We start from the raw sequence: 22,168 nt of genomic DNA, 5'->3' as shown, positions 1-22,168 counted from the left end.
ATCAAAATGTATGGGATTTGACATTAGTCTTCACTCTTCGTAAACGAAATGCCATTTAGCGATGACTTATGTCAAACCGCATACATTTTGTTAACGAATTTCGTCATCGTTTTTAACGAAAGATACTTTGTCTAAGGGGGCTGTTGATTTTCTTCAAGACCATCATCTTCATCGTATACCCGTATCCGGAACATGCCAAAGTGATCTAAAAGTGGCGATTGACTTTTCCGCTGTCTGTACTTGTTGGTTTATCGTAATTAAATTGGATAGCGGCGACAGAGCGCCGACCTGCTTACCAGCTTATTTGCATTTTAATACAACTAAAAACTTCCCAGCAAATAAGGCGGCCCACGCACTTTGGCGAGTTTATTAGTTGTTTATAAATTATAAGAGCCCTTATAATGTTTATAAGAGCTCTTAGAAAACGGCTTTTATGAGTCCTCTTGGTAATGTCAGTGGGTAGAGAATAGAGATTTGACGGCCGTTAAGATTATTAGTTCCAATGTCGGAACTAATAATCTAAATTCAAAAAAAAAATAAAAAAAAAAATCGATTAGGACATGTGTCCTAATCGATTTTTTTTGAGATTACATGGGCCCCTAGACCAGCGGTCGGCAACCTTTTGGTAGGCAAGGGCCACAAGATGGCAAAACAAACTAAAGGCGGGCCCTAGACCTCATACTCGTATTAAGAGGATACAACAGGGGCTAGAGAAATGAAAAAAAGTACGTGTAATATATATAGCTGTCTCCCTTACCTCAGGCCTATACCGCAGAACGCGATAGAGACAACTGCAGAAAATCCAGAAAATCAACGATTCGTTGTCCCCTGATTCCTTCTCCAAAACTTAACCGATTTAAGTACTTTTTTCATTAAATATTAAAAAAAGGCTTGAGCTGTGTTCCTATGTTTTGCTTTTTTTGTATAATCTAGCCAAATCTGTTTTCTGGACGTTTGAACACAGTGGAAAATTTGGCCATTTTTTTGGGTTTTTGAACGTTCATATTTTATTTAATAATTAAATTATGAAAAAAAAGAAAACATAGGGACATTGTATTAGTGGCCGTAGATATTCAGGAAAAAAATTATAACTCTACTAGCATTATCCAGGGAGGAAACAGGGGACAACGTTTGTATGGAAAAAAGGGCGATGTGGAATCCTCTTAACCCTAGAAGCTCAGTATACCTACAGATAATGAAGGGAAATAAGTTTAATGTTTGTTATAAAATGACACAAACAGCTGCGTTCTTAAGAGGCAATTACTGCTGGCAATATTAGAAAACACTATTTTTGATACGTCTTAATATAACTTATTCATAACACATTCACGGGCCGCAAGTAAGACGTTCGCGGGCCGCGTGTTGCCGACCGCTGCCCTAGACGATCAATTTTATTGTGCAAAATCACGCGTCAATTTTACTGAACAGAGGGATGTTTTGTACGATAGGTAGACGTAGATAGGCGTGTATAGGTAGACGTAGATAGGCGTGTATAGGTAGACGTAGATAGGCATAATCCATGTGGAACTACGAATCAGACACAATATTGATTCTGCAAATTAGTTCACACCAATAGATGACATAGCTCATAGACTAATTATTACAAATTATGTTAGATGAATAACATAATATGAACCCTTAATTAGTCGCATGGGGTCAAATCACTTTCAAACCGAAAAAAATATGTGCTAGAGTTCTAGGAATACAACGACGCTCTTGGTAGTCTCCTAACTCCTATCGAGGTATCCTAATAAGTGGTAGCCGGTCAGCTAACGATGGTGCATGTGTCATGCGACCACTTACGTAACTTTTTTTGTCACAAGATAGGTTTCTATTATTGTAATATTATGTTTAATTTTTACATTATGTTTGTTATAATTTAGGATGTTTCATAAATATATGTGTATATCATTCTATTAACAGCAATTTTTCACAAAATTGATTTATAAAAATGTCAATATGAGTCAAGACAGTAAAGTACGATAGGTTTCTGAAGATCAAAGATATTTTTGAAGCTAGCCTCCGAACTTCGAAACTATACACCGATTTATAATGGCTATGAACCAGCAAGCAAGATTGAAGAGTCCAGTAATGATTAAAATTATATCTGACCACCCAGTCCAGTGATGATGACGATGATCAGATGGTGATAACCAAAAGTGCGTAAAAAATCATAAGATGAGGAAATTATGTTTGCCAATATTATCTCAAGATCTAATTCCTTCGGTGCTACAAAAAAAATCTGGTTATCGGAGTAAAAAGTATATTTTTTTCATCTCGATCTCAGCTATGGTGAAATTGTGGAGATTTCGAGACAGAAAAGAAGTTGCATGATTTTTTTGTTATAAAGAGGCATACCAAGGTTTTTGTTTAATAATAATAATCTATATATTAAAACGTGAGCCAAAAACTTTGTATCCCTTTTGACGAAAAATGGGGAAACGTAGGTGAATTAAATTTTGCAAAGTTATAGTTTATATGATGAAGGAGTGCATCGAGGTATTACATAGTTTTTAAGTTAAATGTTTACTAACACTATATGGTCCACAGACCGAAATAAAAACGTTTTTTTTTTTTTTTATTATTATTATTTTGAAATTATGCTTTTATCAAACATTTTTTTAACAAATAAAACATTACACACACTACAACACACACACTAGGAAAAATGACAGATTTTTGAGTGACAAGCCTATACATACGAATGATACTCTTTTATTTATGGTTGAAGTCTGTTGACAACAAGGTGACAAATTGAAAATGTTTTTTTTTTTAAATCTTAGATACTATTAGACAATGCTTACACGGCCAGTCTGAGATCAGCAGCAGACCAGAGAGAAGGGTTGAAAAAAACTATGATAAAGTCAATATTTTTTTACAAAATATAGTAGTCCTGATGTCGTTGACACTAAGGTCAAATTTCGACCATTGGGCGATCTCTAGTAACAAAAAGCCATCTAACAATTTGCATAATTAATACTTCGTTTTATTCATTTCTTCACCTTAATTTTCACTATTTTATTTGGGGTCAGTAAAGACCCCATGCGACTACTTGTGTGACTTTCTTGATGCGCCTAATTAAGGGTTAATATAAACATTGGTTAGACAAGGACGTTGGAATAATTGTGAGCTACAAACTGCTTTAAAAAAGATAGATAGCCTTCTTTCTAAATAGAATAACATATTGTTAATAATCCCTGTATTTTACCAACCATCGCTTCGGCAACTAACCAGGAACCTTCCAACTTCCAGGCGGGAATCCGACGGCCACCTACCCCGGTCAGCCAGCATCGACTCCATGGTGGAGGCGGTGATATGCGCGAGACACTCCGAGCCCAGCCCCACCACGTTACAGCTGCCCAGAGCTGACAGAGCACTGAGCCTGGTGTCACCCGCCGTGGGCAGGAGGAACAAGACTCAGAGGGGACAGCAGGGTAAGGAGTAGTTTTAGAAAAACAAAATATAAGTGTTTCTGTTCTTGAGGGGAGAGCGAAGGTACCCAGGGAAGTTGATTCATAGGCAGATCGCAGACCTTACTCGGGGTGGCAGTGTGGGGACACCGCCGCCAATTGCACCGAATGGGCCAGCTCGACCGGAGAAATACCACGTTCTCACAGAAAACCGGCGTGAAACAGAAGAACAGCAGAAAACAGAAAACTATTCCCTCTTAAGAGGCCGGCAACGCACCTGCAGCTCTTCTGATGCTGCGAGTGTCCATGGGCGACGGAAGTTGCTTTCCATCAGGCGACCCGTTTGCTTGTTTGCCCTCTTATTTCATAAAAAAAAGAGCCGTAATGCGCATGGTGCTCCTGCACATCGTGATTCGCGGCCTCCATGTGGGCTTTTCTCGGCCACCTCGCGGGATGACCCAGAAAAGCCTACATGTTTGATGAGTCTGGCGCAGACAACCGTTGGTAAAGTTGCGGTGGGTTGATCGTGCCCGTAACTATGCCTAAGCGGGGAGTAGAGCACCATGGGGTTTTAGTGGGTAGATCTTACGGGGAGTCCCACATACCCCGGCCGATGTCCTCAATCCGCTGGGAATGCGTAAAGCGTTTTTCCATGTAAAAAAAGGCAGATCGCAGACTTACGCTATTTGCTCGGGATCTGTCAAACCCAACAGATAGATCACGACTAATGGCTGGATTTACACGTATTAATAAGTAGAAAAGCAGTAACTTAAATTCTAATTGTCATCTAGTTTAGTACTTACTAAATTTTAACTTGCTACTTGTTAAAATTTAGTTAACTACTTATCAACTTAATTACGTGTAAACCAGCAATTAATATTGAATAAACCGACCAAATGACTCTGGTCCTTCATCTGCCAATGAATCAATTTATTCGATGATACAAGCTTGAATATCCAAATTGGTCGACTTTCCTGCATTCTGAAATAGAAGACCGAAAGTATTAAAATTAGGCCCCGAAGCCTTATTCTCGAATCTCGATTCGGTTAACGCGCTGAGTAAGCATATAGGCTCCAATCGCTTTAAAACGAGAAGTACCCCGTTGGGTATATTCTCTGTCGTTGGAACATTTTAAAGAACGTTTAGTAGAATCTATTCATTTTGACAAGGCGTCTCCAGATTGAAAAACCGGACAAGAGCTCCCCGGTTGGAACGCTCGGAAATTAAATGTTGCGACGTCATATATTATGTAATTAATTATGTAATATTAAATAACCATTTTTTTTTATGAAATAAGGGGGCAAACGAGCAAACGAGTCACCTGATGGTAAGCGACTGCCGTCGCCCATGGACACTCGCAGCATCAGAAGAGCTGCAGGTGCGTTGCCGGCCTTTTAAGAGGGAATAGGGTAATAGGGGAGGGTAGGGATGGGAAGGAATTAGGGGAGGGTAGGGAAGGGAATAAAGTAGGGGATTGGGCCGGTAAACTCACTCACTCGGCGAAACACAGCGCAAGCGCTGTTTCTCGCCGGTTTTCTATGAGAACGTGGTATTTCTCCGGCCGAGCCGGCCCATTCGTGCCGAAGCATGGCTCTCCCACGTATGAATTTTAGTAATAATCCTTCTAAAATGTACACGCCGAATAGAAAACCTACTAATAACCTAAAATTATGTAACTGAGACAAACAAAGGATTATGGGCGACTGGCCCATGGACGACCTTAATAATTATTATTGTAATAAAAAAAAATAACCTAAAAAAAAGTTCCTTTGTCAGTTTTTAATTACTTCAACGTAACGTCTCCTTATATTTTATAATATTACTTCCTACTCCTATCTTCTTCTGATTAAATTCGTTGCGGGTCTCAAGACAGCTTTAGCATGTCCCTCGGGCTCCCTGAGACCATATCAAAGGGTTTTCGTGGTTGGATACCGCTGTCGATCCTGGCGACATACAGCGGTGGGAATGTGTGGTGGGCCAAAGCCCGTTTATATAAAAAAGTCTCCTTAAAATAAACTAGGCTTTTATGTTACAATAGTGGGTTTGTATTATTCCAATCCATCTCTGGATTATTATTTATTCCAGTGTCCGTTTACATTATTCTAGGTAGTAGCAATCCTCCAGGAGGGAGCCTACGCCAGCCTGCCATGAGTGCGGCGCTGCGGAGGACACGGCCCAGCACACCCTCGAGGTGTGCGATCGTTGGGCCGTGCAGCGCCATGATCTCATGGCGGTGCTTGGGCGGGACCTCTCGCTCTCGAGCATGGTTCGCTGCATGCTCGAGAGCGATGAGGCCTTGGCAGGCGGTGGTCTCTTTCTGCGAAACTTTCCTTTCGCAGAAAGAGGCCGCGGAGCGGTACAGAGAAGATGACCCATCCTCCGTTCCGCTCCGCCGGTGTAGGACGGGAGTACGGAGGCGTCGTTGCGTGAACCTCCAAACTTCCGTCTAATCCGGGGCTCCGGGCAAGGATGGGAACCTGCCCGGCTTAGCTAGTCCTTACTTTGGTGGAAGTCCGGTCCTTTTGAGGTAGACCGGCCGGTCGTGGATCCCTTGACGACCGGAGATTGACTGTGTTAGACATATCCAGGATATCCCTCCGCATACGGCTGAAGGCGAACCGCAGGTGGTTTTAGTGGGTAAGAGTCCCACATACCCCCGGGGTGCTTCAGATAACTGAGGCACATCACCAACCCGGGGCACCCATGATGGGTTTCCCCTGCGCAGCAAAAAAAAAAAGGTAGTAGCAATCCAGCACTGGATTGGTTTAATGTAAACTGGCCATAAATTAATTCCTAAGTTTAATATTTAACTTTTCAGTTTGAATATTTAGTTTTAACTTGTTTAAAATAAAGCTTGGAATATATTCATATCTATCCCAAGCTTTATACAAATAAAAAGAAATGAATATTCATGGCACTCTATTGGAGTTCTGTATTTAATTATATTAATCTAAACTCGGTCAGAATTGGATCCTGTTGACTTTTTGCTACCATCTGCATCATCGTGTTAAGTTTTAAAAATATGTGAGTTTCACTTTTATTACTTCGAGTCTCTAGATACATATTGTTTGCTAATAGGATGCAAATGAATATTATATCTTTAGTAACCATGTTTAGACCCAATTTCACCAACCTCTGTTTGTTAAATCCTAACAAGGCATTACTTAACGGACCTTGGAAAATTAAACAGACTGTTAAAATACTTATGTCCCACAGTAAAAATTTAACAGCGGATTAGTAAATGCAATGTTATATGAACAACGAGTGAACAACTATCAATTCGTTCATTCTTATTATAAGGCGACGAAATTGCAATGTACAAGATTAATACGACATGTTTGCTGCAATGTGTCACTTTCTTCCATAGTAGTATAATAGTAGATAATGCGACCAAATTAAAATATCACTGATCGCATACATTTGTTACGCTATAATAGTTCTTCTTAATTTACCAGGTTAATAATTTTTATCTGTCAAAGCTGAAAACATGATTCATAATACAAACTTTTATTTACATATTTCGGTTTGGTAATTTTGATACAAGTTAGTATATTTGCAATGTCAAGGAAAATCCGAAGGCTGAATTTTTGGTAAAGTGAAAATAAATAATTATTCATAACTATGAAAAATTATTAATAAAGACGTAGCGGAAACATGGCGGAAAGACTCAAAAGTCAAAACAGATTCTTTTATTGATATTGCATATTATTGTCTTTGAAAGTTGTTATTTTGACTCATATAACAGCCTGTTAAATGGTGGCATGGTGGAACGCTCGATAGCTCTAACAGGCCATTAACTGATTTAACAAGCCATTATTTATTTAACATTGCTTGATGAAACTGGGTCTAAACCTTTAAAAAATCCGTAATCTTAACGAGAAGTTTTACCCCTTTCAAATCGCTCCGGAAATTCCTACTTGTATTATTTTTGCAAAAGAAAATCATTCGCTAATGTATCCATTCATTCCTATCTCCATTCATTCATAATTCATTCGACCGCAGCTACGATCGGAATCTGAGGGTAGAATAAAATTGGGTAGGTACCGAGATCGATTCAATGAAATTTTACGGCGCCGACTGGAATTCGAATTCTAGGCTAGAGAGGCTTTTTTATTTAGGCGTAAAAAACGTCGTCAAATTCCGCAATAAATGTTAAATGTCATTGTTTCGCGAAGGTTCCTAGGGGGTAATTTGCAGTGGCTCCAGTGAGTTATCAGTGCAAAAGATGAAAAAAGTGAAATGTCGAGTTAAGACTATACTTTTACTCCAATAGGGCTAAGTTTTTGGGTTTCAAAAATTTATTATTCTAGCTGTCCCGGTGAACTTCGTTTCACTTTAAAACCTTTCCTGGACTATAATTATTATATGTTAAGACTAAAATTAACAGAATCGATTCAGCCGTTATCGAGTTATAGCGTTACTAACACAATTGGAAATCCATTTTTATATATATAGATAGTATAGTTTCGGGACCACCAGGTAAGCCTAAAATATGATTACTTTTTGATCGCTATTGGCCAAAAAATTTAAGTTTACAATTTAGCTATGATACGAATTTACTAAGGTACGAACTTGACAAAGGTATAATAAACTATTAGATGACGCCCACAACTATTTTGCGCCAAAATCTGTTTATCGCGCAGGAATCGTACATTTTTCCTGGATAAAAAGTATCCTATGTCCTTCGACTCGGTTTAGCGGTTTGGGCACAGATATAGATCAAGATAAATGCCGCATGTCGCTCTATTTGTATGAAAACGACCGTGCCTTTTATAGCTACTGTGAAGTACCGATGATAAGAAAAGTGCCCATTATCGTACATACGCCAACGTTTCTATTTAAATTTCTACAGCCAATATATCACTTTTAGGCATTTAGGCATTTTTAAAATTCCGATTGACGTCCGATTCCGATAGCAGACTAAAGAACAGACTTTCGAAAGACGAGCATTGCTCGTTGTTTGGTAGCGCGATATGGCACGCGAAGTACATACACATGCGGTATCTATCATGATCTATATCGGTGGGTTTGGGCGTGAATAGGTAACAGACAAACTTTTGCATTTATAATGTTAATATGGATTACTGTTTTCGCTTCTCTGGCAAATAACTGACGGCGTATGAAAATATCGACAGTTCGTATGAAAACATACAAAAACCTTATTTTCCGAAACCGACACGGATTTCGTTTATAATTGCTATTTGCTGCAAAACTTTTCGATATAAAGTTGTATAATTGACAAGGCTTTATAGTAAAAAGTGTTTTGCTTGTGTTTCATCTAATATACAAAATTCTCGTGTCACAGTGTTTAGTGCGAGAACTGCGAACTCCTCAAAAACGGCTCAACCGATTTTAATGATATTTTGTTCGTTAGGTCTGAGAATACGTTTTTATATACTTTTTATATTCTTCTCTCTTCTCATTTCCTTAAGATATTTTTGTAATAATTTTATAAATATTCATATTACTTTGACACCTACTCGTTTAATATTTGTATTTTAAAATTGAATTGAAATGGAAAATTGTATTATTTTAAATTCAATGCATTTATCTGATATCTTTCTTTTTGATATGATAATGAGTTCTCGATCGCAATCGAAGTATTTTTAGCGATAGGTATCTATTTCATATTGAGTATCTATCTATTTTCTTATTCTGTAAATCATCTTTAAATTTTCTTTGTAATTTATGTAGTGAAAACCATAAATTATATTTTAGTTTTCGTCTACGTGAAATACATTATTTATCTATTCAAATAATAAATATTAAAATTATATTGCTATTTTAACTATCAAAAAAATCATCTCGATTTTTTTGGAAAATGTTGTATGGAAAAGCTTGTACAACGATGGATGATCTGATGAAGCAGTCAAACTGTTGAAAAACAACAAGTTACAATCTAGGCTAGCCGGTAGAAACGAAAACGAAACAGCGGCCGTAGGCATACACGTTTTCGACGTAAGGTGGAAAAGAGAATGGGTGGGTGATGAGGATGGTATTCCTCATCACCTCGATGAGTGGCAGTCTTCCACCGTGCGTTTTTCGCGTATTTTTATGCCGCGCACTGTAAAACTCTGGAACGAACTGTCGCCAGCAGTATTTCCGAACCAATGCGACTTGCAAACCATCAAGAAGAGAGCGAATTCCCTCTTAAAAGGCCGGCAACGCATCTGCAGCTCTTCTAATGTTGCGAGCGTCCATGGGCCACTGTAGTTGCTTTCGAACACGTGAGCCATTTGCCCGTTTGCCCCCTTATTTTATATTAAAAAAAAAATCCTCTTCCATGCTGCGCACCAGCGCAGTCTTCTCATCTGAGTCTTACGATTCGTCCTGACCCTTTTGCATTTTTACACGTCCCATAAGAGCATAGCGCCGCAAAAGGAGTTTTAAGTTTTTTCTTATGTCGCTAGTACCTCTTCGTTCATAGCCCCCATTCATATCATACTTATTTTAAATGGGATTACGTTTTATAGACGTGGCCAAGGATGATCCTAGCCTTTAAGGCCCGAGGGGACGTAAAAATAAGTAGGGCATAATATATACTATACTCAAATAAATTATTTCCAACAATAAAACCTTTTCACCAAGTTTAACGTCGATTTTATTAGGGATCGTAAATATTACCGTTAGCGCGATATCTGATACAAGTTGGGGAATGGGTTGAAATTCACAATGCTATTTTGTATTGTGCCCATATTGCTAAAACGTGGCTTTGGCACGAATGAGCCAGCTTGACTGGTAGAGCGATTTTATATCTTGTGATAGAAATGTAAGAAGCGAAAATTGTACCATCGAGGAAATCGATTCCTAGGCAGTTGACAGACCAACGTTGTTTGGTCGGATCATGTCAATTCAATGTTAATCGTGGCTGGGTTTGACGTAACTCGACTCAGGCGCGGTCGCAGCCTGAAATTTTTGTACTGAGTGACCCCCCCACTCTGTAGTCACTACACTATTTTTTTTATCTGCGCCCTCGGACGGTTCTGGGTTTTATTTTATTTTCAATTTTACCTTAGATTTTGGGGGGGGTCATGTCCCCTGTGACCCCCCCCCCTTCGGACCGCGCCTGACTCGACTAAACTACGTAGGTCCCCCATCTGCCTGGGGATCAACTTCACTGATAGTACAATATTGGTGTCACTCAGAAATTCTACTAAGAATTTAGAATTTGTGATTTAAGAAATCCAACTTTGTTACATTCAATTTTGGCGTATTCAATACTGTCTGGGATATTAGAGCCACGGACGTAAAAATTTTACTGGCTTTTATTTTAAATTTTATTGGCTGACATTATACTAAATGCGTTATAAGATGATATGGGTATTCTCATATTCCTTGCTAGGGATTTTTTACAACAAAACAAAAAAACATAATGTAATAAATTACGCTCGACCGACAAAAACAAATAAGTATTTCCTTTAATATTGTAAATGAACAAAAATAAAAAAAACTGCTAACTGTTATTAAAATATTTTATTAATTGTGAGTTATATGTACAAAATTTACGTAAGTTTTTTTATTTCAATTCTGTAATAATTTAGCACATAGATTTTTGTAATCTGAAAACGTCTTCTCTAGGTGCTAGGCAGTTTTAGATTCGCCCGAGTCGTACAAGGTTTGTTCATAATTATTACAAGTATATTATTAAGGATCAGAGAAAAATGTTTGATTTTAAAATAATAATTATTATGTGCTCGTTTCTTCGTGATAGTAGATGTGCTTGGTGTATACTGCATAATACTATCCGCTTTTGACAAATTGTAAACTTTATTTTAAAAGATTAATTTTTTTTTCACTTTTTTTGGTAAAAAAGTGGGCCCCGTGCGAGTTTCTTACGCCGGTTCTTCTCGCCGGGTTAGTTCCCGAACCGGTGGTAGGCATCATGTAGGACTTTCTGAAAACATTTATTTTAAATTTATTCAGAAATAAAACAATTTTGATTTGATTTGATTTGATTTAACTATGACAATGACAATAACCGCGCAGGCTGTCGTCCGGCGCGCAATATTATGATACGTTACCTGGGATACGACCTTGGCGAAAATCTAAATTGTCATATTTTAGTGTTCGAAAAGGAGCCAAATTTAAAACGGTTGAAGTATGGGAGTTAAGTTTCCTTAGTTTTTATTATTCGTAGGTTGTCATAATATTATTTGATAATATTATAGAGTCCTAACTTAGGGTGCTCAGACCTGGTCATTGACCGAGTCGCATCGGTCCCAGCTCGGGGTTTGTCAAAGAGCGATGGAGCGCAGCATATTAGGGGTCAGACTGCGGACCGAATAAGAAATAGTACACTGCGCTCCAAATCTGGTATTGCGGACGTCGGCATAAAAGCTGCCAAGCTAAAATGGGACTGGGTGGGTCACACAAGTCGCATGCACCCTGACCGCTGGGCAAAGATCACTACAGAATGGGTACCAGAGGATGGACAACGCCGCCGTGGCCGGCCTCGAAAAAGATGGCGCGATGAGCCAGACAAATACGAGCCAGGTTGGCCAACGGCTGTGTTGGATCGAGAGAACTTTGGGGGAGGCCTTTGCCCAGCAGTAGGACAGCATAGGCTCTTAAAAAAATATTATAGAGTAACAGACCTTTCTGAGTTAATATTTACTCTAAGATTATAGATACATAGTCTGCTGACATAAACATAGTAATATTATGTCATAGTACATTAACTTAGTTATTGCATAAACCTAACTTAGTTTTAATCCTCCATAATAATCACACATTTAGTTTAAATTGATTTTATTAATAAGCATAATAAAAATTTAACGCGCCTAATAAAATCGAATACGCGTATAATTTTATTGCCAATACATTTGTTGCAGGAATTGAGAAATTAATGGTATCGGAAAAATATTAACGTTTTAGGTTATTAATGGTAGCGTTTGAAGGAAAAAGTTTTTTCATTAGTGATTGTTGAAAGTTAAGGGTATGTGATCGTAATTAACGCAACTAGTTTTCCATGAATCTCTACTTACGTCACTCGACTTTAGAAAAGCAGAAGGGTGCAATGCTAAGTACTCACATACGGTTTTGCTCGATAGTTTTACTCCAAATCGGAGGAAATGACATATTTGACATATTTAATTCCATCGAGCCGGCTCGAAGCGAGCTCGAGCTGTCAGTTTTGCGGTCCACACGGTGGTTATTGCTCGATTTGGATTAAACTATCGAGCAAAACCGTATGTGAGTACTTAGCATAAGACTTATTTATAGTCCGTCAAGAAGTCATGACAGGCGGGAAAATTTTCTAAACGTAATCACGCTTATAAGGTGTATTTTTTTCTTTGTATTTTCACAGAGGACGCTTATTGCATTTTAAATATTGTCACCTTGCACATTTTTATCTCGAATTAATAAAGTTCTCATATTTTTTATTTCATTTAAAAAAACTAGAGATCGCCCAATGGTCGAAATTCGACCTTAGTTTCAACGACATTAGGAATACTACGTTTAATTTGTAATAAAATATTGACTTTATCATAAATTTTTTTTTCAACTCTCGTCTCTGGGACTCAGCCGATCTCAGACTGGCCGTGTAAGCATTGTCTAATAGTATATAAGATTAAATAAAAAAAATATAATACATTTTCAATTTGTCAACTTGTTGTCAACAGACTTCAACCATAAATAAAAGAGTTTAATTCGTATCATAGACTTATAATATATACATGATTCGTATGTATAGGTTTGTCACTCAAAAATCTGTCATCTTGAGTGTGCGTATTGTAGTGTGTGTTATGTTTTATTTGTTAAAAAATGTGTGATAAAAGCATAATTTCAAGCCAAGCTCTGATCATTATTGTCTATTGCATGATTATTCGGGTAATTTTGTGTTTCGACTGCAATAAAATGCACATATAATATCTCATTGCAATATTATTCGGGGAAATTGTTTGAGATAAGAATATTGGTAAACACCTATTACTTTACTATTCGGTGATTAAAAAATATTGTACACTTTATAATTATAGTCATTGTCGTGTATTCCAATGATTATCTACTATAGGTAAAATAAAAATAATATGTATTTTTGTTTAAATACATTCATTATTTGATGATATAAATGACATTCTTGCAATCAAAACAGCTCTAGGTTCAAAAAAATACACTCTGGAGACTGGCTCTATCATTTCATTAGTACTTATAATCATTGCAGTTAATTATGTTAATCATAACCCTCATCGACACCAGAGTTGGTGTTCAATATCATATTGTGTTCTAATAAAATGAATGATAATGGCAGGAAATTGCTTTAGACAGTCTTCCGAGAGGATCATAGGCCTTTCTTATGTGACGGTGCTTTAATCATCGACTTCTATCTACATCGTAATACAGTTTAATGTAATCAGGATCAAAACTATGATAAAAACTTCTCAAGTTACAATACAATACAATATTCACACAACACACTATAACAGCACATCTTTTAGTAGCTAGCAATCGCAATCCTAATTAAATACTGAATTGGGTCCCATTAGGACCTGCAGGACAACTTCCACGAATAATGTTTGACTGTGTGACAGCTGCTTGCAGGCGTAAAACTGTAACAAGTGCTGTCGTGACAGTTTTAAGCACTTCTTAGGAGTCTTTGCGAAAGAAGAAAATATCTAAATACGTTCTCGTCTATTTGTAACAGATCTCGCTGCTTATCGGTCACGATTAGTTTATTTTGTAGCAAGTATTGCCCAATGCCCATACATCCTTGTTTGTGAGAAAACTCGCATGTGGATTACAAAAATCGAAACAGAATATGATTATATATCCTGAAAACTGAAAAAGACTGATTCCTACAATAACCGTAAAGTATAAAATAAATATATGAGCAATGTACATAATTTAACGAATGTTTGGAAGGAAAAGGACTTTACCACTTGATGTCTTACAAAACGTCCGCTGGTCGTTCTTACGTCTATGACGACTTAAGACATCCAAAAAAGCTAGCCAGGGACAGAACAAAAGTCTGACTATTCCTGACTCTTTGGTCCTGTGTAAACCTCTGACTGATCTGATGCTGGTTTGAGACTGGAGGCTGGAGGTGAGTGGACTGAGATGATCACCGCGATATGATGGTCGTCCGACTCAGATTCTACAAGTTGTCCAAAATAAAACCCAACCAATATGCCTTTATGCCCCAAAGGTGCACCGAAGAAGGTGAGTGAACCACATCAGAAAGAAGAGAGAGAAGGAGAAAATTTCTGTTGTGGTATCGCTGGACACAGAGGGGGCCTTCGACAATGCTTGGTGGCCAGCTGTAAAGGTTCGGGTAGCTGAAATTAGGTGTCTGGGGAACCAGAGGCGGGTGATCGGTGGCTACCTGAGTGGAAGGAGTGTGAAAGTGAGATGTGCAGGAGTGGAAGTGTGCAGTAGGCAGCAATGTATTTACCCGAATAGCCGTTTATCGTCAAATTATTTTGACATATTTTTTCACAATAGCCTATTGCCCAGTTTTTGGTGTAAAATACAATTTTAAGTATTGTTATGGAATAAACACATAATTTTTTATATCTTTGTAAATATCCACAGAAAAACTCTGAAAAAAAATCACATGATGTATTTTGACTTCTAGATGCCAAAAATCGCATAACAGCAAAAACCCCACAATAGCACGTAGTCTGATTATTCGGTGGGGGCGTCGATATAAACTATAACTGTGCAAAATATTTTTATATTAATATATAGATTCCCGCAAGGTATTAATATATAGATTCCCGCCCGTCATGACCTTCTTGACAGACTATAGGTAGGTAAGTTTTATTTGTGACATAGATAATTGTTATTTTTGTATTGAAGCCTGCAATTCCGTTGCGCCAAAATTCGTTTATCAAGCGGGAACCGTTAATTCCTGGATAATTATTATGTCTACTCAAAGTATCTTCATATCTAATTTCATCAAAATAAATCGGTTCAACGATTTAGGCGTAAAGTTTCGTATTTATATTCGTATCATAGTTTTATTACAGCGTAAAGGCAGATGACACCTAAACTGAGTTAAGTTTTTTTTATTAATAAAAAGAAAGTCATAAATAACGTTGTGTCATTTTTCATAGAAACATTGATGTCAAAAGGAAATGAAGACGTGAGTCCAGATAAATGACAGTTGTAAATTTGCCTTTTTAGCATAAATAAAGGCTTTGGGACCGGAAAAATGATTTGAAATGAAAAATCTGTGGATTTTATATGTAGCCAGATACAATATAAGCCAAATGATAAAGCAGGTAAGTTACAAGGTTTGTTCAAATTGTAAGGGAAAAATGAGAAATTGTGCTTATGTCACAGAAATAAATCTTGATTTATTTCTGTGGCTTATGTTATAAAATGTTAGTTATGTGGTTCTTCCACTCACGTCTTTAAATTTGTTGCCAGCATGTCAGAAACATAACGATTAGCAATATAGGGGATTTAATAAAACCACGAATTAGAAAAACTATGGTGCGTCGGAGCGTTCAATAAGTAGAGTGTCACTTCGCGTGCGACTTGCGTGCGGCTTTGGTTGCGACTAGGTTGCGACTGTGGGTCCCGGGGTGCCGGGCTAAGGGCCTGAGCCCTTTCCTATGGGAACGCTCTTTCAGCACCTAATCTTTATTTATCGAAAGCATACAAATCACAAAGTGTTAGCAATATTTCAAAACAAATACAAAGAGCTTATTATTTAAACTTACAACATAGACCATGCATTCAACACTGTTTCTTACACAGAAATAATTCTAATAAATTATCATAACTTATGGCCTATGGTGTAGTGCGTCGCCTACAATCTGCCTCCTTAGTGCTAACTAGTTGGCACTACTATCCTATGATGCCAGTAAGGCGACGCGCGTCACAGGTCTGCGCAGCACACTGGTGCGTGTGCGCACATCAACAATGCGGACTCGTCCGTCGCGGCCCGCGTGGGTCGTGCTTACAACTGCAACCCCATGACGCCAGCAGTTACGTTTCTGTCTCGTTCGACCTACAGTGACCTCGAGTGGTCCAAAAAAAAATCTACTCCGGTGCCGGTGTAACCAAAGGGATGTCTATTACCTACTGCTACCAAATGTACAACTCGTTCCTCGCATTTTGCGTCATCTAACATCTGTTTAAACTTACGGTCCTTGGGCCATTGACCTTCAGGTAGCTTCAAAAACAAAAAGCCTCGATTGCTAGCTATAAAACTAACTAGTACACGTCCGTTGGCACGTGTCAAGCGCCAATAAATCACAGCTGCGTAAGCTTTAGAAGAAGCATCGCAAAAATATGCATTTGTTTTTCAACTATGTCGCACTCATTTTTTGTTGTATTGTTGAAGTGCGTAAACATCTGTTCCGCTGAGTAACAATGCGTCCACTCATGTGCGTTACCGTAATATCGTGGAATTCGAAGCGAGGGCAGGCACTTCAAATCTTTCAGCCACGATCTTTTCTCTCTACGATATATTTTATATGCGTACGTAGAGTCAAACTTAAACTTATTACCTAAGCTTTTTATCCTTTTTCGTGCATAATCATACGTATTGGGAAATTCCAATTTATCTTTCGTGAAGGGTAAACCTACCTCCCATTGATTACCTACATTTCGTGCAGTTTCATCTAACATACGCACTGCTCTTAAGTGTGCCGCATTTTCGCGGCGTAAGGTCGATACTCCTATCGAGTCTAGTTCGAATGATTGTTTAATTAAATTATTTAATTCTGTAATGTTCCTATCGTGTTCCTCTGAGTGAGCGAGATGAGAGGTGTGGCCGTTCACGGGAGTGTGAGCGAGACCGATGCGGCCATGAATGGACCAGCCTAGGAGGCATCTCGTGGCATATGGTTCCTGCTTGTTACCGTGCAGAATCTCAAGAGGGGCGATAAGAGAGTAGTTATCCTGACCTATAAGTAGACGAGGCACTACACATTCGTTACAAACTTTGTCCTTAATTTTTAACAAATGATTGCATTTTACATTTTTAACAGAAGACAAATTTTGTTTAGGCAAATTTAATTTGTTAACAACACGTAGAGTTACATCAAAACTTTTATTTTCGAAAGCTCCAGCTATAGTAGCGGACACTTTAGGTACATCAGATTGATATATTTCAATTCCAAAGGCACAAATAAATTTTATGGGTCTAGACTGACAAGTTATAAGACCTAAATCACTCACCAAGTCCTTATCGATTATGGATATGGATGCACCGTCGTCTAGTAACGCGAATGCACTCACCGTGCCCTTTGGGCCACTGAGATTGACTTTCACAACTTTTAGTAGCACTTCACTATTTACTTGGAGACCGGCGTCGGCGACGTCGGCGGCCGGGCTCGCGGGGCCGCTCGACTCGCGCCGAGGGGCGGCCATGTGCGCCACGGTCTCGTTGCACGCTGACGATGATGACTCGCCGTCGGCCGTCTGCGGCTCGTAGGTGGCCGTGCTCGCTGTAGCCTGCTTGTTGACTGGGGGCTTCTTGAAGTGTAGAAGTCGGTGATGCGACAGTCCGCAGTTATCGATGTCGCACAGAGGTGCGGGACATGCGGTCTTCTCGTGTCGCTTCTGCAGGCAGCAAAAACATAGGTATTTTGCTTTCACAAAATTCCATCTGTCCTTTCGCATTGCTCTATTGAAAAATCGGCATTCGGCAAGTAGATGCGCAGATTTTGAGCAGAACGGGCAATTTATCGATGCCGTCGGTCGAAAGGTCTTCGTTGCCGTCGCGAGTACAGGGCGATTGTAGTACATAGGCTGCCTCTGTTTCTCGTCCGGCTTTGCTCGTCCGTGAGGCGCCGGGTCGGCTTTCCGGTTGTCTCGCAGGTGAGTAACTCCGACTGTCGAGGCCACAGTAGCTTCTCGTTTTAGAAATGTGGCCAGTAGCTGCAGTTTTGGTACGCTGCTAGCTAGCTTGTCGTAAGCGTAGTCCGACCACTTACTTATTAAAACACTCGGCAGCTTGGTGACGATTGACGTCAGTAATTCAGGACTGCGTAGATAATCGTGCTGATTGAGTGTATTCAGCGTCGCAACACAGTTATTAACTTTCATGGAAAAGTTAATAATATCATTGTGATAATTATTCGAGAGTGGCGATAATTTTCTCATTCGTGCAGTGAGCTGTTGGACGATTAAGTCTGGGTGTCCAAATCTGAGCTCTAGCGCCTCCATTACAATAGCTGGCGAGGTGCCGCCGATTAGTAAGTCGGTGACGGCTTCCTTGGCCTCGCCTCGGAGCGCTCTGCGTAGTCGCCATAAGTTCTCGGAGTCGCTGAAATGGCATACCTGTGTAGATTCCTCGTAGGAGCTTTTGAAGTGTAGCCATTCGTTACATTCACCGCTGAATGTCGGTAATTCTCGTGGGGTACATAGGCGTGAGAGTAGTCGTTCGTCTTGATGTTGTTGTGACGAGATCATGATGTCTTTCAACGTGTGAGCGAGCTGAATAATTCCTCCGGCGTCTGGAGCAGTAGCCCGACTAGGTGCGCATGCGTTTGCGCTAGGTGCCGGCGCCACCTCCGCTGCCGTTGCTACCGCCACTGGTGACGGCTGTTCACTACGTTCCAGCCAACTCTCAACGTTGTTGTGACTCCCGTCGATGCTAGCAGGTTCACTACATCTGGAGGAACTCTCGACCAAGGCTAAGTCACATTTGAGCCTCTTGTCGATTAGTTCCATGGCTATTTTAGCCCTTTCTTCGGCTGCCGCTAGTTCCAACTGTTTTCGCCTCAGTAGAGACGATGACGATATTGACACATTAGACTCACTTTTCACATTGTCCGACTTAGATATTTTACGCGATTCTGGTTGTTTGTGACACTCTCGCGACAACACGTGCTCCGAAGCGCTTTCGAATTTTTCTAACAATTTAGCGCGGGATCTAGTTGTACGATGCATTGTATTAGTTCGAGATCCGGCTCGAAGGACCAGAAATTATAGGGGATTTAATAAAACCACGAATTAGAAAAACTATGGTGCGTCGGAGCGTTCAATAAGTAGAGTGTCACTTCGCGTGCGACTTGCGTGCGGCTTTGGTTGCGACTAGGTTGCGACTGTGGGTCCCGGGGTGCCGGGCTAAGGGCCTGAGCCCTTTCCTATGGGAACGCTCTTTCAGCACCTAATCTTTATTTATCGAAAGCATACAAATCACAAAGTGTTAGCAATATTTCAAAACAAATACAAAGAGCTTATTATTTAAACTTACAACATAGACCATGCATTCAACACTGTTTCTTACACAGAAATAATTCTAATAAATTATCATAACTTATAGCCTATGGTGTAGTGCGTCGCCTACAAGCAAACTGTAGCAACACGTGAATTTGAACAATTGGCGTTCTCTAGAGCTGATGAATTTATAAGCGGTGGCCCGGCGTGAATTTATACCCCGCCGATTTGCATTTTAAACTACCCAATATTTAATATTGTGGGTTATATTTTATTAAATTAACAATTTCGAATTGAGAATAAAGCTGTACGAATATTATTTTAGTTTTGAAATATATATGGATGGATAGTCCGCTAACAAATATGAAAAAAGTAAAATATAACCTCCTCCTTTTTGGAAGTCGGTTAAAAAGTAGCCTAAGTTACACCTTACTACATCAGCTATCTACCAAAAAAAGTCCCGGCAAAATAGCTCCAGCCGTTTCAGAGATTAGCCGGAACAAACAGACAGACAGAAAGACATACAGACAAAAATTGTAAAAAATATTGTTTTGGTGTATGTACCCTACATACATTCATAATATGCATGTAGTAAAAAACGGTTCTTTCAATATTACAAACAGACACTCCAATTTTATTTATATGTATAGATTTAAAATACCAGGGTAGTTTCAGTTAATAATACCTACTTCTTAAATTAAGTCCATACTTATAATAAATTATTATGTATAACATTTTCGCATATTTAATGCGAAAATGTGTATGTCTGTCTGTCGCCATTTTACGCCCACACCGCTGAACCGATTTTGCTGTTTGGTATGGTGATTTGAGAGGACATACGATACTTTCATCTCGAGAAAAATATACAGTCCCCGCGCCATAAAAGAATTTTGGCGCGACGGAGTAGCGGGTGTCAACTGTCAACTGTCATCTAGAGTGTCTAGAACTCTAGACTCTAGGTGACTCTAGAGTAATAGAGCTACGGTGATAAGGACTCTCCTTTGTCTTTTATTTAAAAGGAGGGCTCTTGTCGCTAGAGCTTATTCGCCACTTTTCTCTTCCGCCTTTTTCTTAACTCTCCTATAAGACCTGACGTTTGGATTCTCAAAAGTTCACTTAATAATTAAACATGTTTTTTTTGAGCTAATGGCGCATCCACACATGCCGCCGGGTTTGCCGCCGGCTTTCAGACTGCCTTGCTACCGAAGTCGGCGGCATATTGTGTGGTTACATTATAAGATTTTTGTGCCCTGAGGTCCAGAGTGTGGCAAAAACTTAAATTGATTAATTTTTAGAAGTGTCATACAAAGGACTTAAAACTAAGTTAAGTATTAAGTCATTTGTATACTAACAACATAATATTATAATATCAGTTGTAAGTGGCCTCAAATAAACGTATTTTATAATTTTTATTTATTCATTTTAGATGTAGTTAAACAATACGTAAAAACGCCAATTAACATTTAATCACCCGATGATAATGAAAATTAGGAAAATTGGGGAAAACTTCCGCCGTGGGTGTATATTAATTAATCTAAAATTTACACCCGTCAACTTCGACCCTGAAATTCTTGGGTAAATGTTTGATCGAAAAATTTCCGAATATCTTGTAGGGAACTTTTTGGCTTAAATATTAGGATAGCGAAATTAGAATTGTGTGAAAATGACAGCCGTTTTTGATTGCTGTAAATTATCCCTATTTTATTTTTAAACTAGATGACACACCAAAATTCGTAACCATACATTTTTCGGGGATAAAAAGTATCCTATGTCCTTTCCCGGGACTCAAAGGAACTCCATGCCCAGTTTGGGCGTGAAGAGGTAACAGACAGACACACTTTCATAATATTAGTATGGATTTGTTTCATTAAACTCTTTTGCCCAAACTAACCTTGAAAGACCTTTTTACAGTATACTAGCTGTCCCGGCAAACGTTTATTTGCCATATAAAGTATTTCGCCCATATTATTTTATTGAAGTGACTAAAAAAGTACATCACCATGGCAACGTCAATCGCTATCCCGTCGCACAAACAATGGTCGCCGTCAGTCTTGAGTTGTAATAATTTACTATTATTTATTCAACAAATGCACTTATCAATATAATAAGTACTCAGTAGATTCTCAGACCCACTGAATATGCATTAATTAGTTCCAATAAATATTTGTGATTTAAACCATCATATAGATGACTGTATGATATTTAACAGCTAGTGTCTACTGTTTCACAGTTAACAAGCGGTTATTGGACTAACTATTGGAACTGATCAATTGTAGCCAATTGTGGTGGTATGCGGGACTCGGGGGCTGGTTAAGCGCGAGTTGGGGTTTTTGGGGTTCCGGAGACGTTTTGGCTGGAAAATGACAGTAAAGCTGTGTAAAACTGTGGAGAAGTTTTAGACGCTTATGAACAATTTCAGAGGTTTTTTTTTAACAGGAAAATATGCTAATTCACAAAAAAATGAAAACAGGGAAAGGATAATGATTTCTAATATTTAGAATAGGGTTGTATTTAACATTTATACAACAGAATAGTTCTGAATCTATTTTGAATGCCATTTCACTAATGTATTAAACCTCTTTTAAGCCCTTAAGTTTTACCCGGGAAATGACAAACAGTGAACACTATCTGCTAATGCA

The 22,168-nt window shown here is 38.8% G+C and overlaps 1 protein-coding gene and 1 long non-coding RNA gene across 2 annotated transcripts in view; one reads left to right on the top strand and one right to left on the bottom strand.

The window, feature by feature from the left end:
* The window catches only part of LOC121732232 (ankyrin repeat and fibronectin type-III domain-containing protein 1), a 160,752-nt gene that overhangs the window by 71,035 nt on the left and 67,549 nt on the right, over positions 1–22,168 (top strand). The window contains exon 5 of the mRNA XM_042122048.1: positions 3,253–3,434. Within this exon, the coding sequence (XP_041977982.1) occupies positions 3,253–3,434 (182 nt within the window). The remainder of the gene's footprint in view (positions 1–3,252; positions 3,435–22,168) is intronic.
* Positions 1,320–10,794, bottom strand: LOC121732243. The gene is made up of 3 exons (XR_006036339.1): positions 10,780–10,794; positions 5,209–5,210; positions 1,320–1,377 (listed from the first exon to the last, which is right to left on the bottom strand). It is a non-coding gene; the product is annotated as an uncharacterized LOC121732243 (long non-coding RNA).

Source organism: Aricia agestis, chromosome 12 (genome assembly GCF_905147365.1).
Source record: "Aricia agestis chromosome 12, ilAriAges1.1, whole genome shotgun sequence".
In the NCBI taxonomy this organism is placed as follows: Eukaryota; Metazoa; Arthropoda; class Insecta; order Lepidoptera; family Lycaenidae; genus Aricia; species Aricia agestis.
The sequence above is the reverse complement of the archived record's forward strand: the minus strand, read 5'-3'. Positions and strand labels throughout refer to the sequence as shown.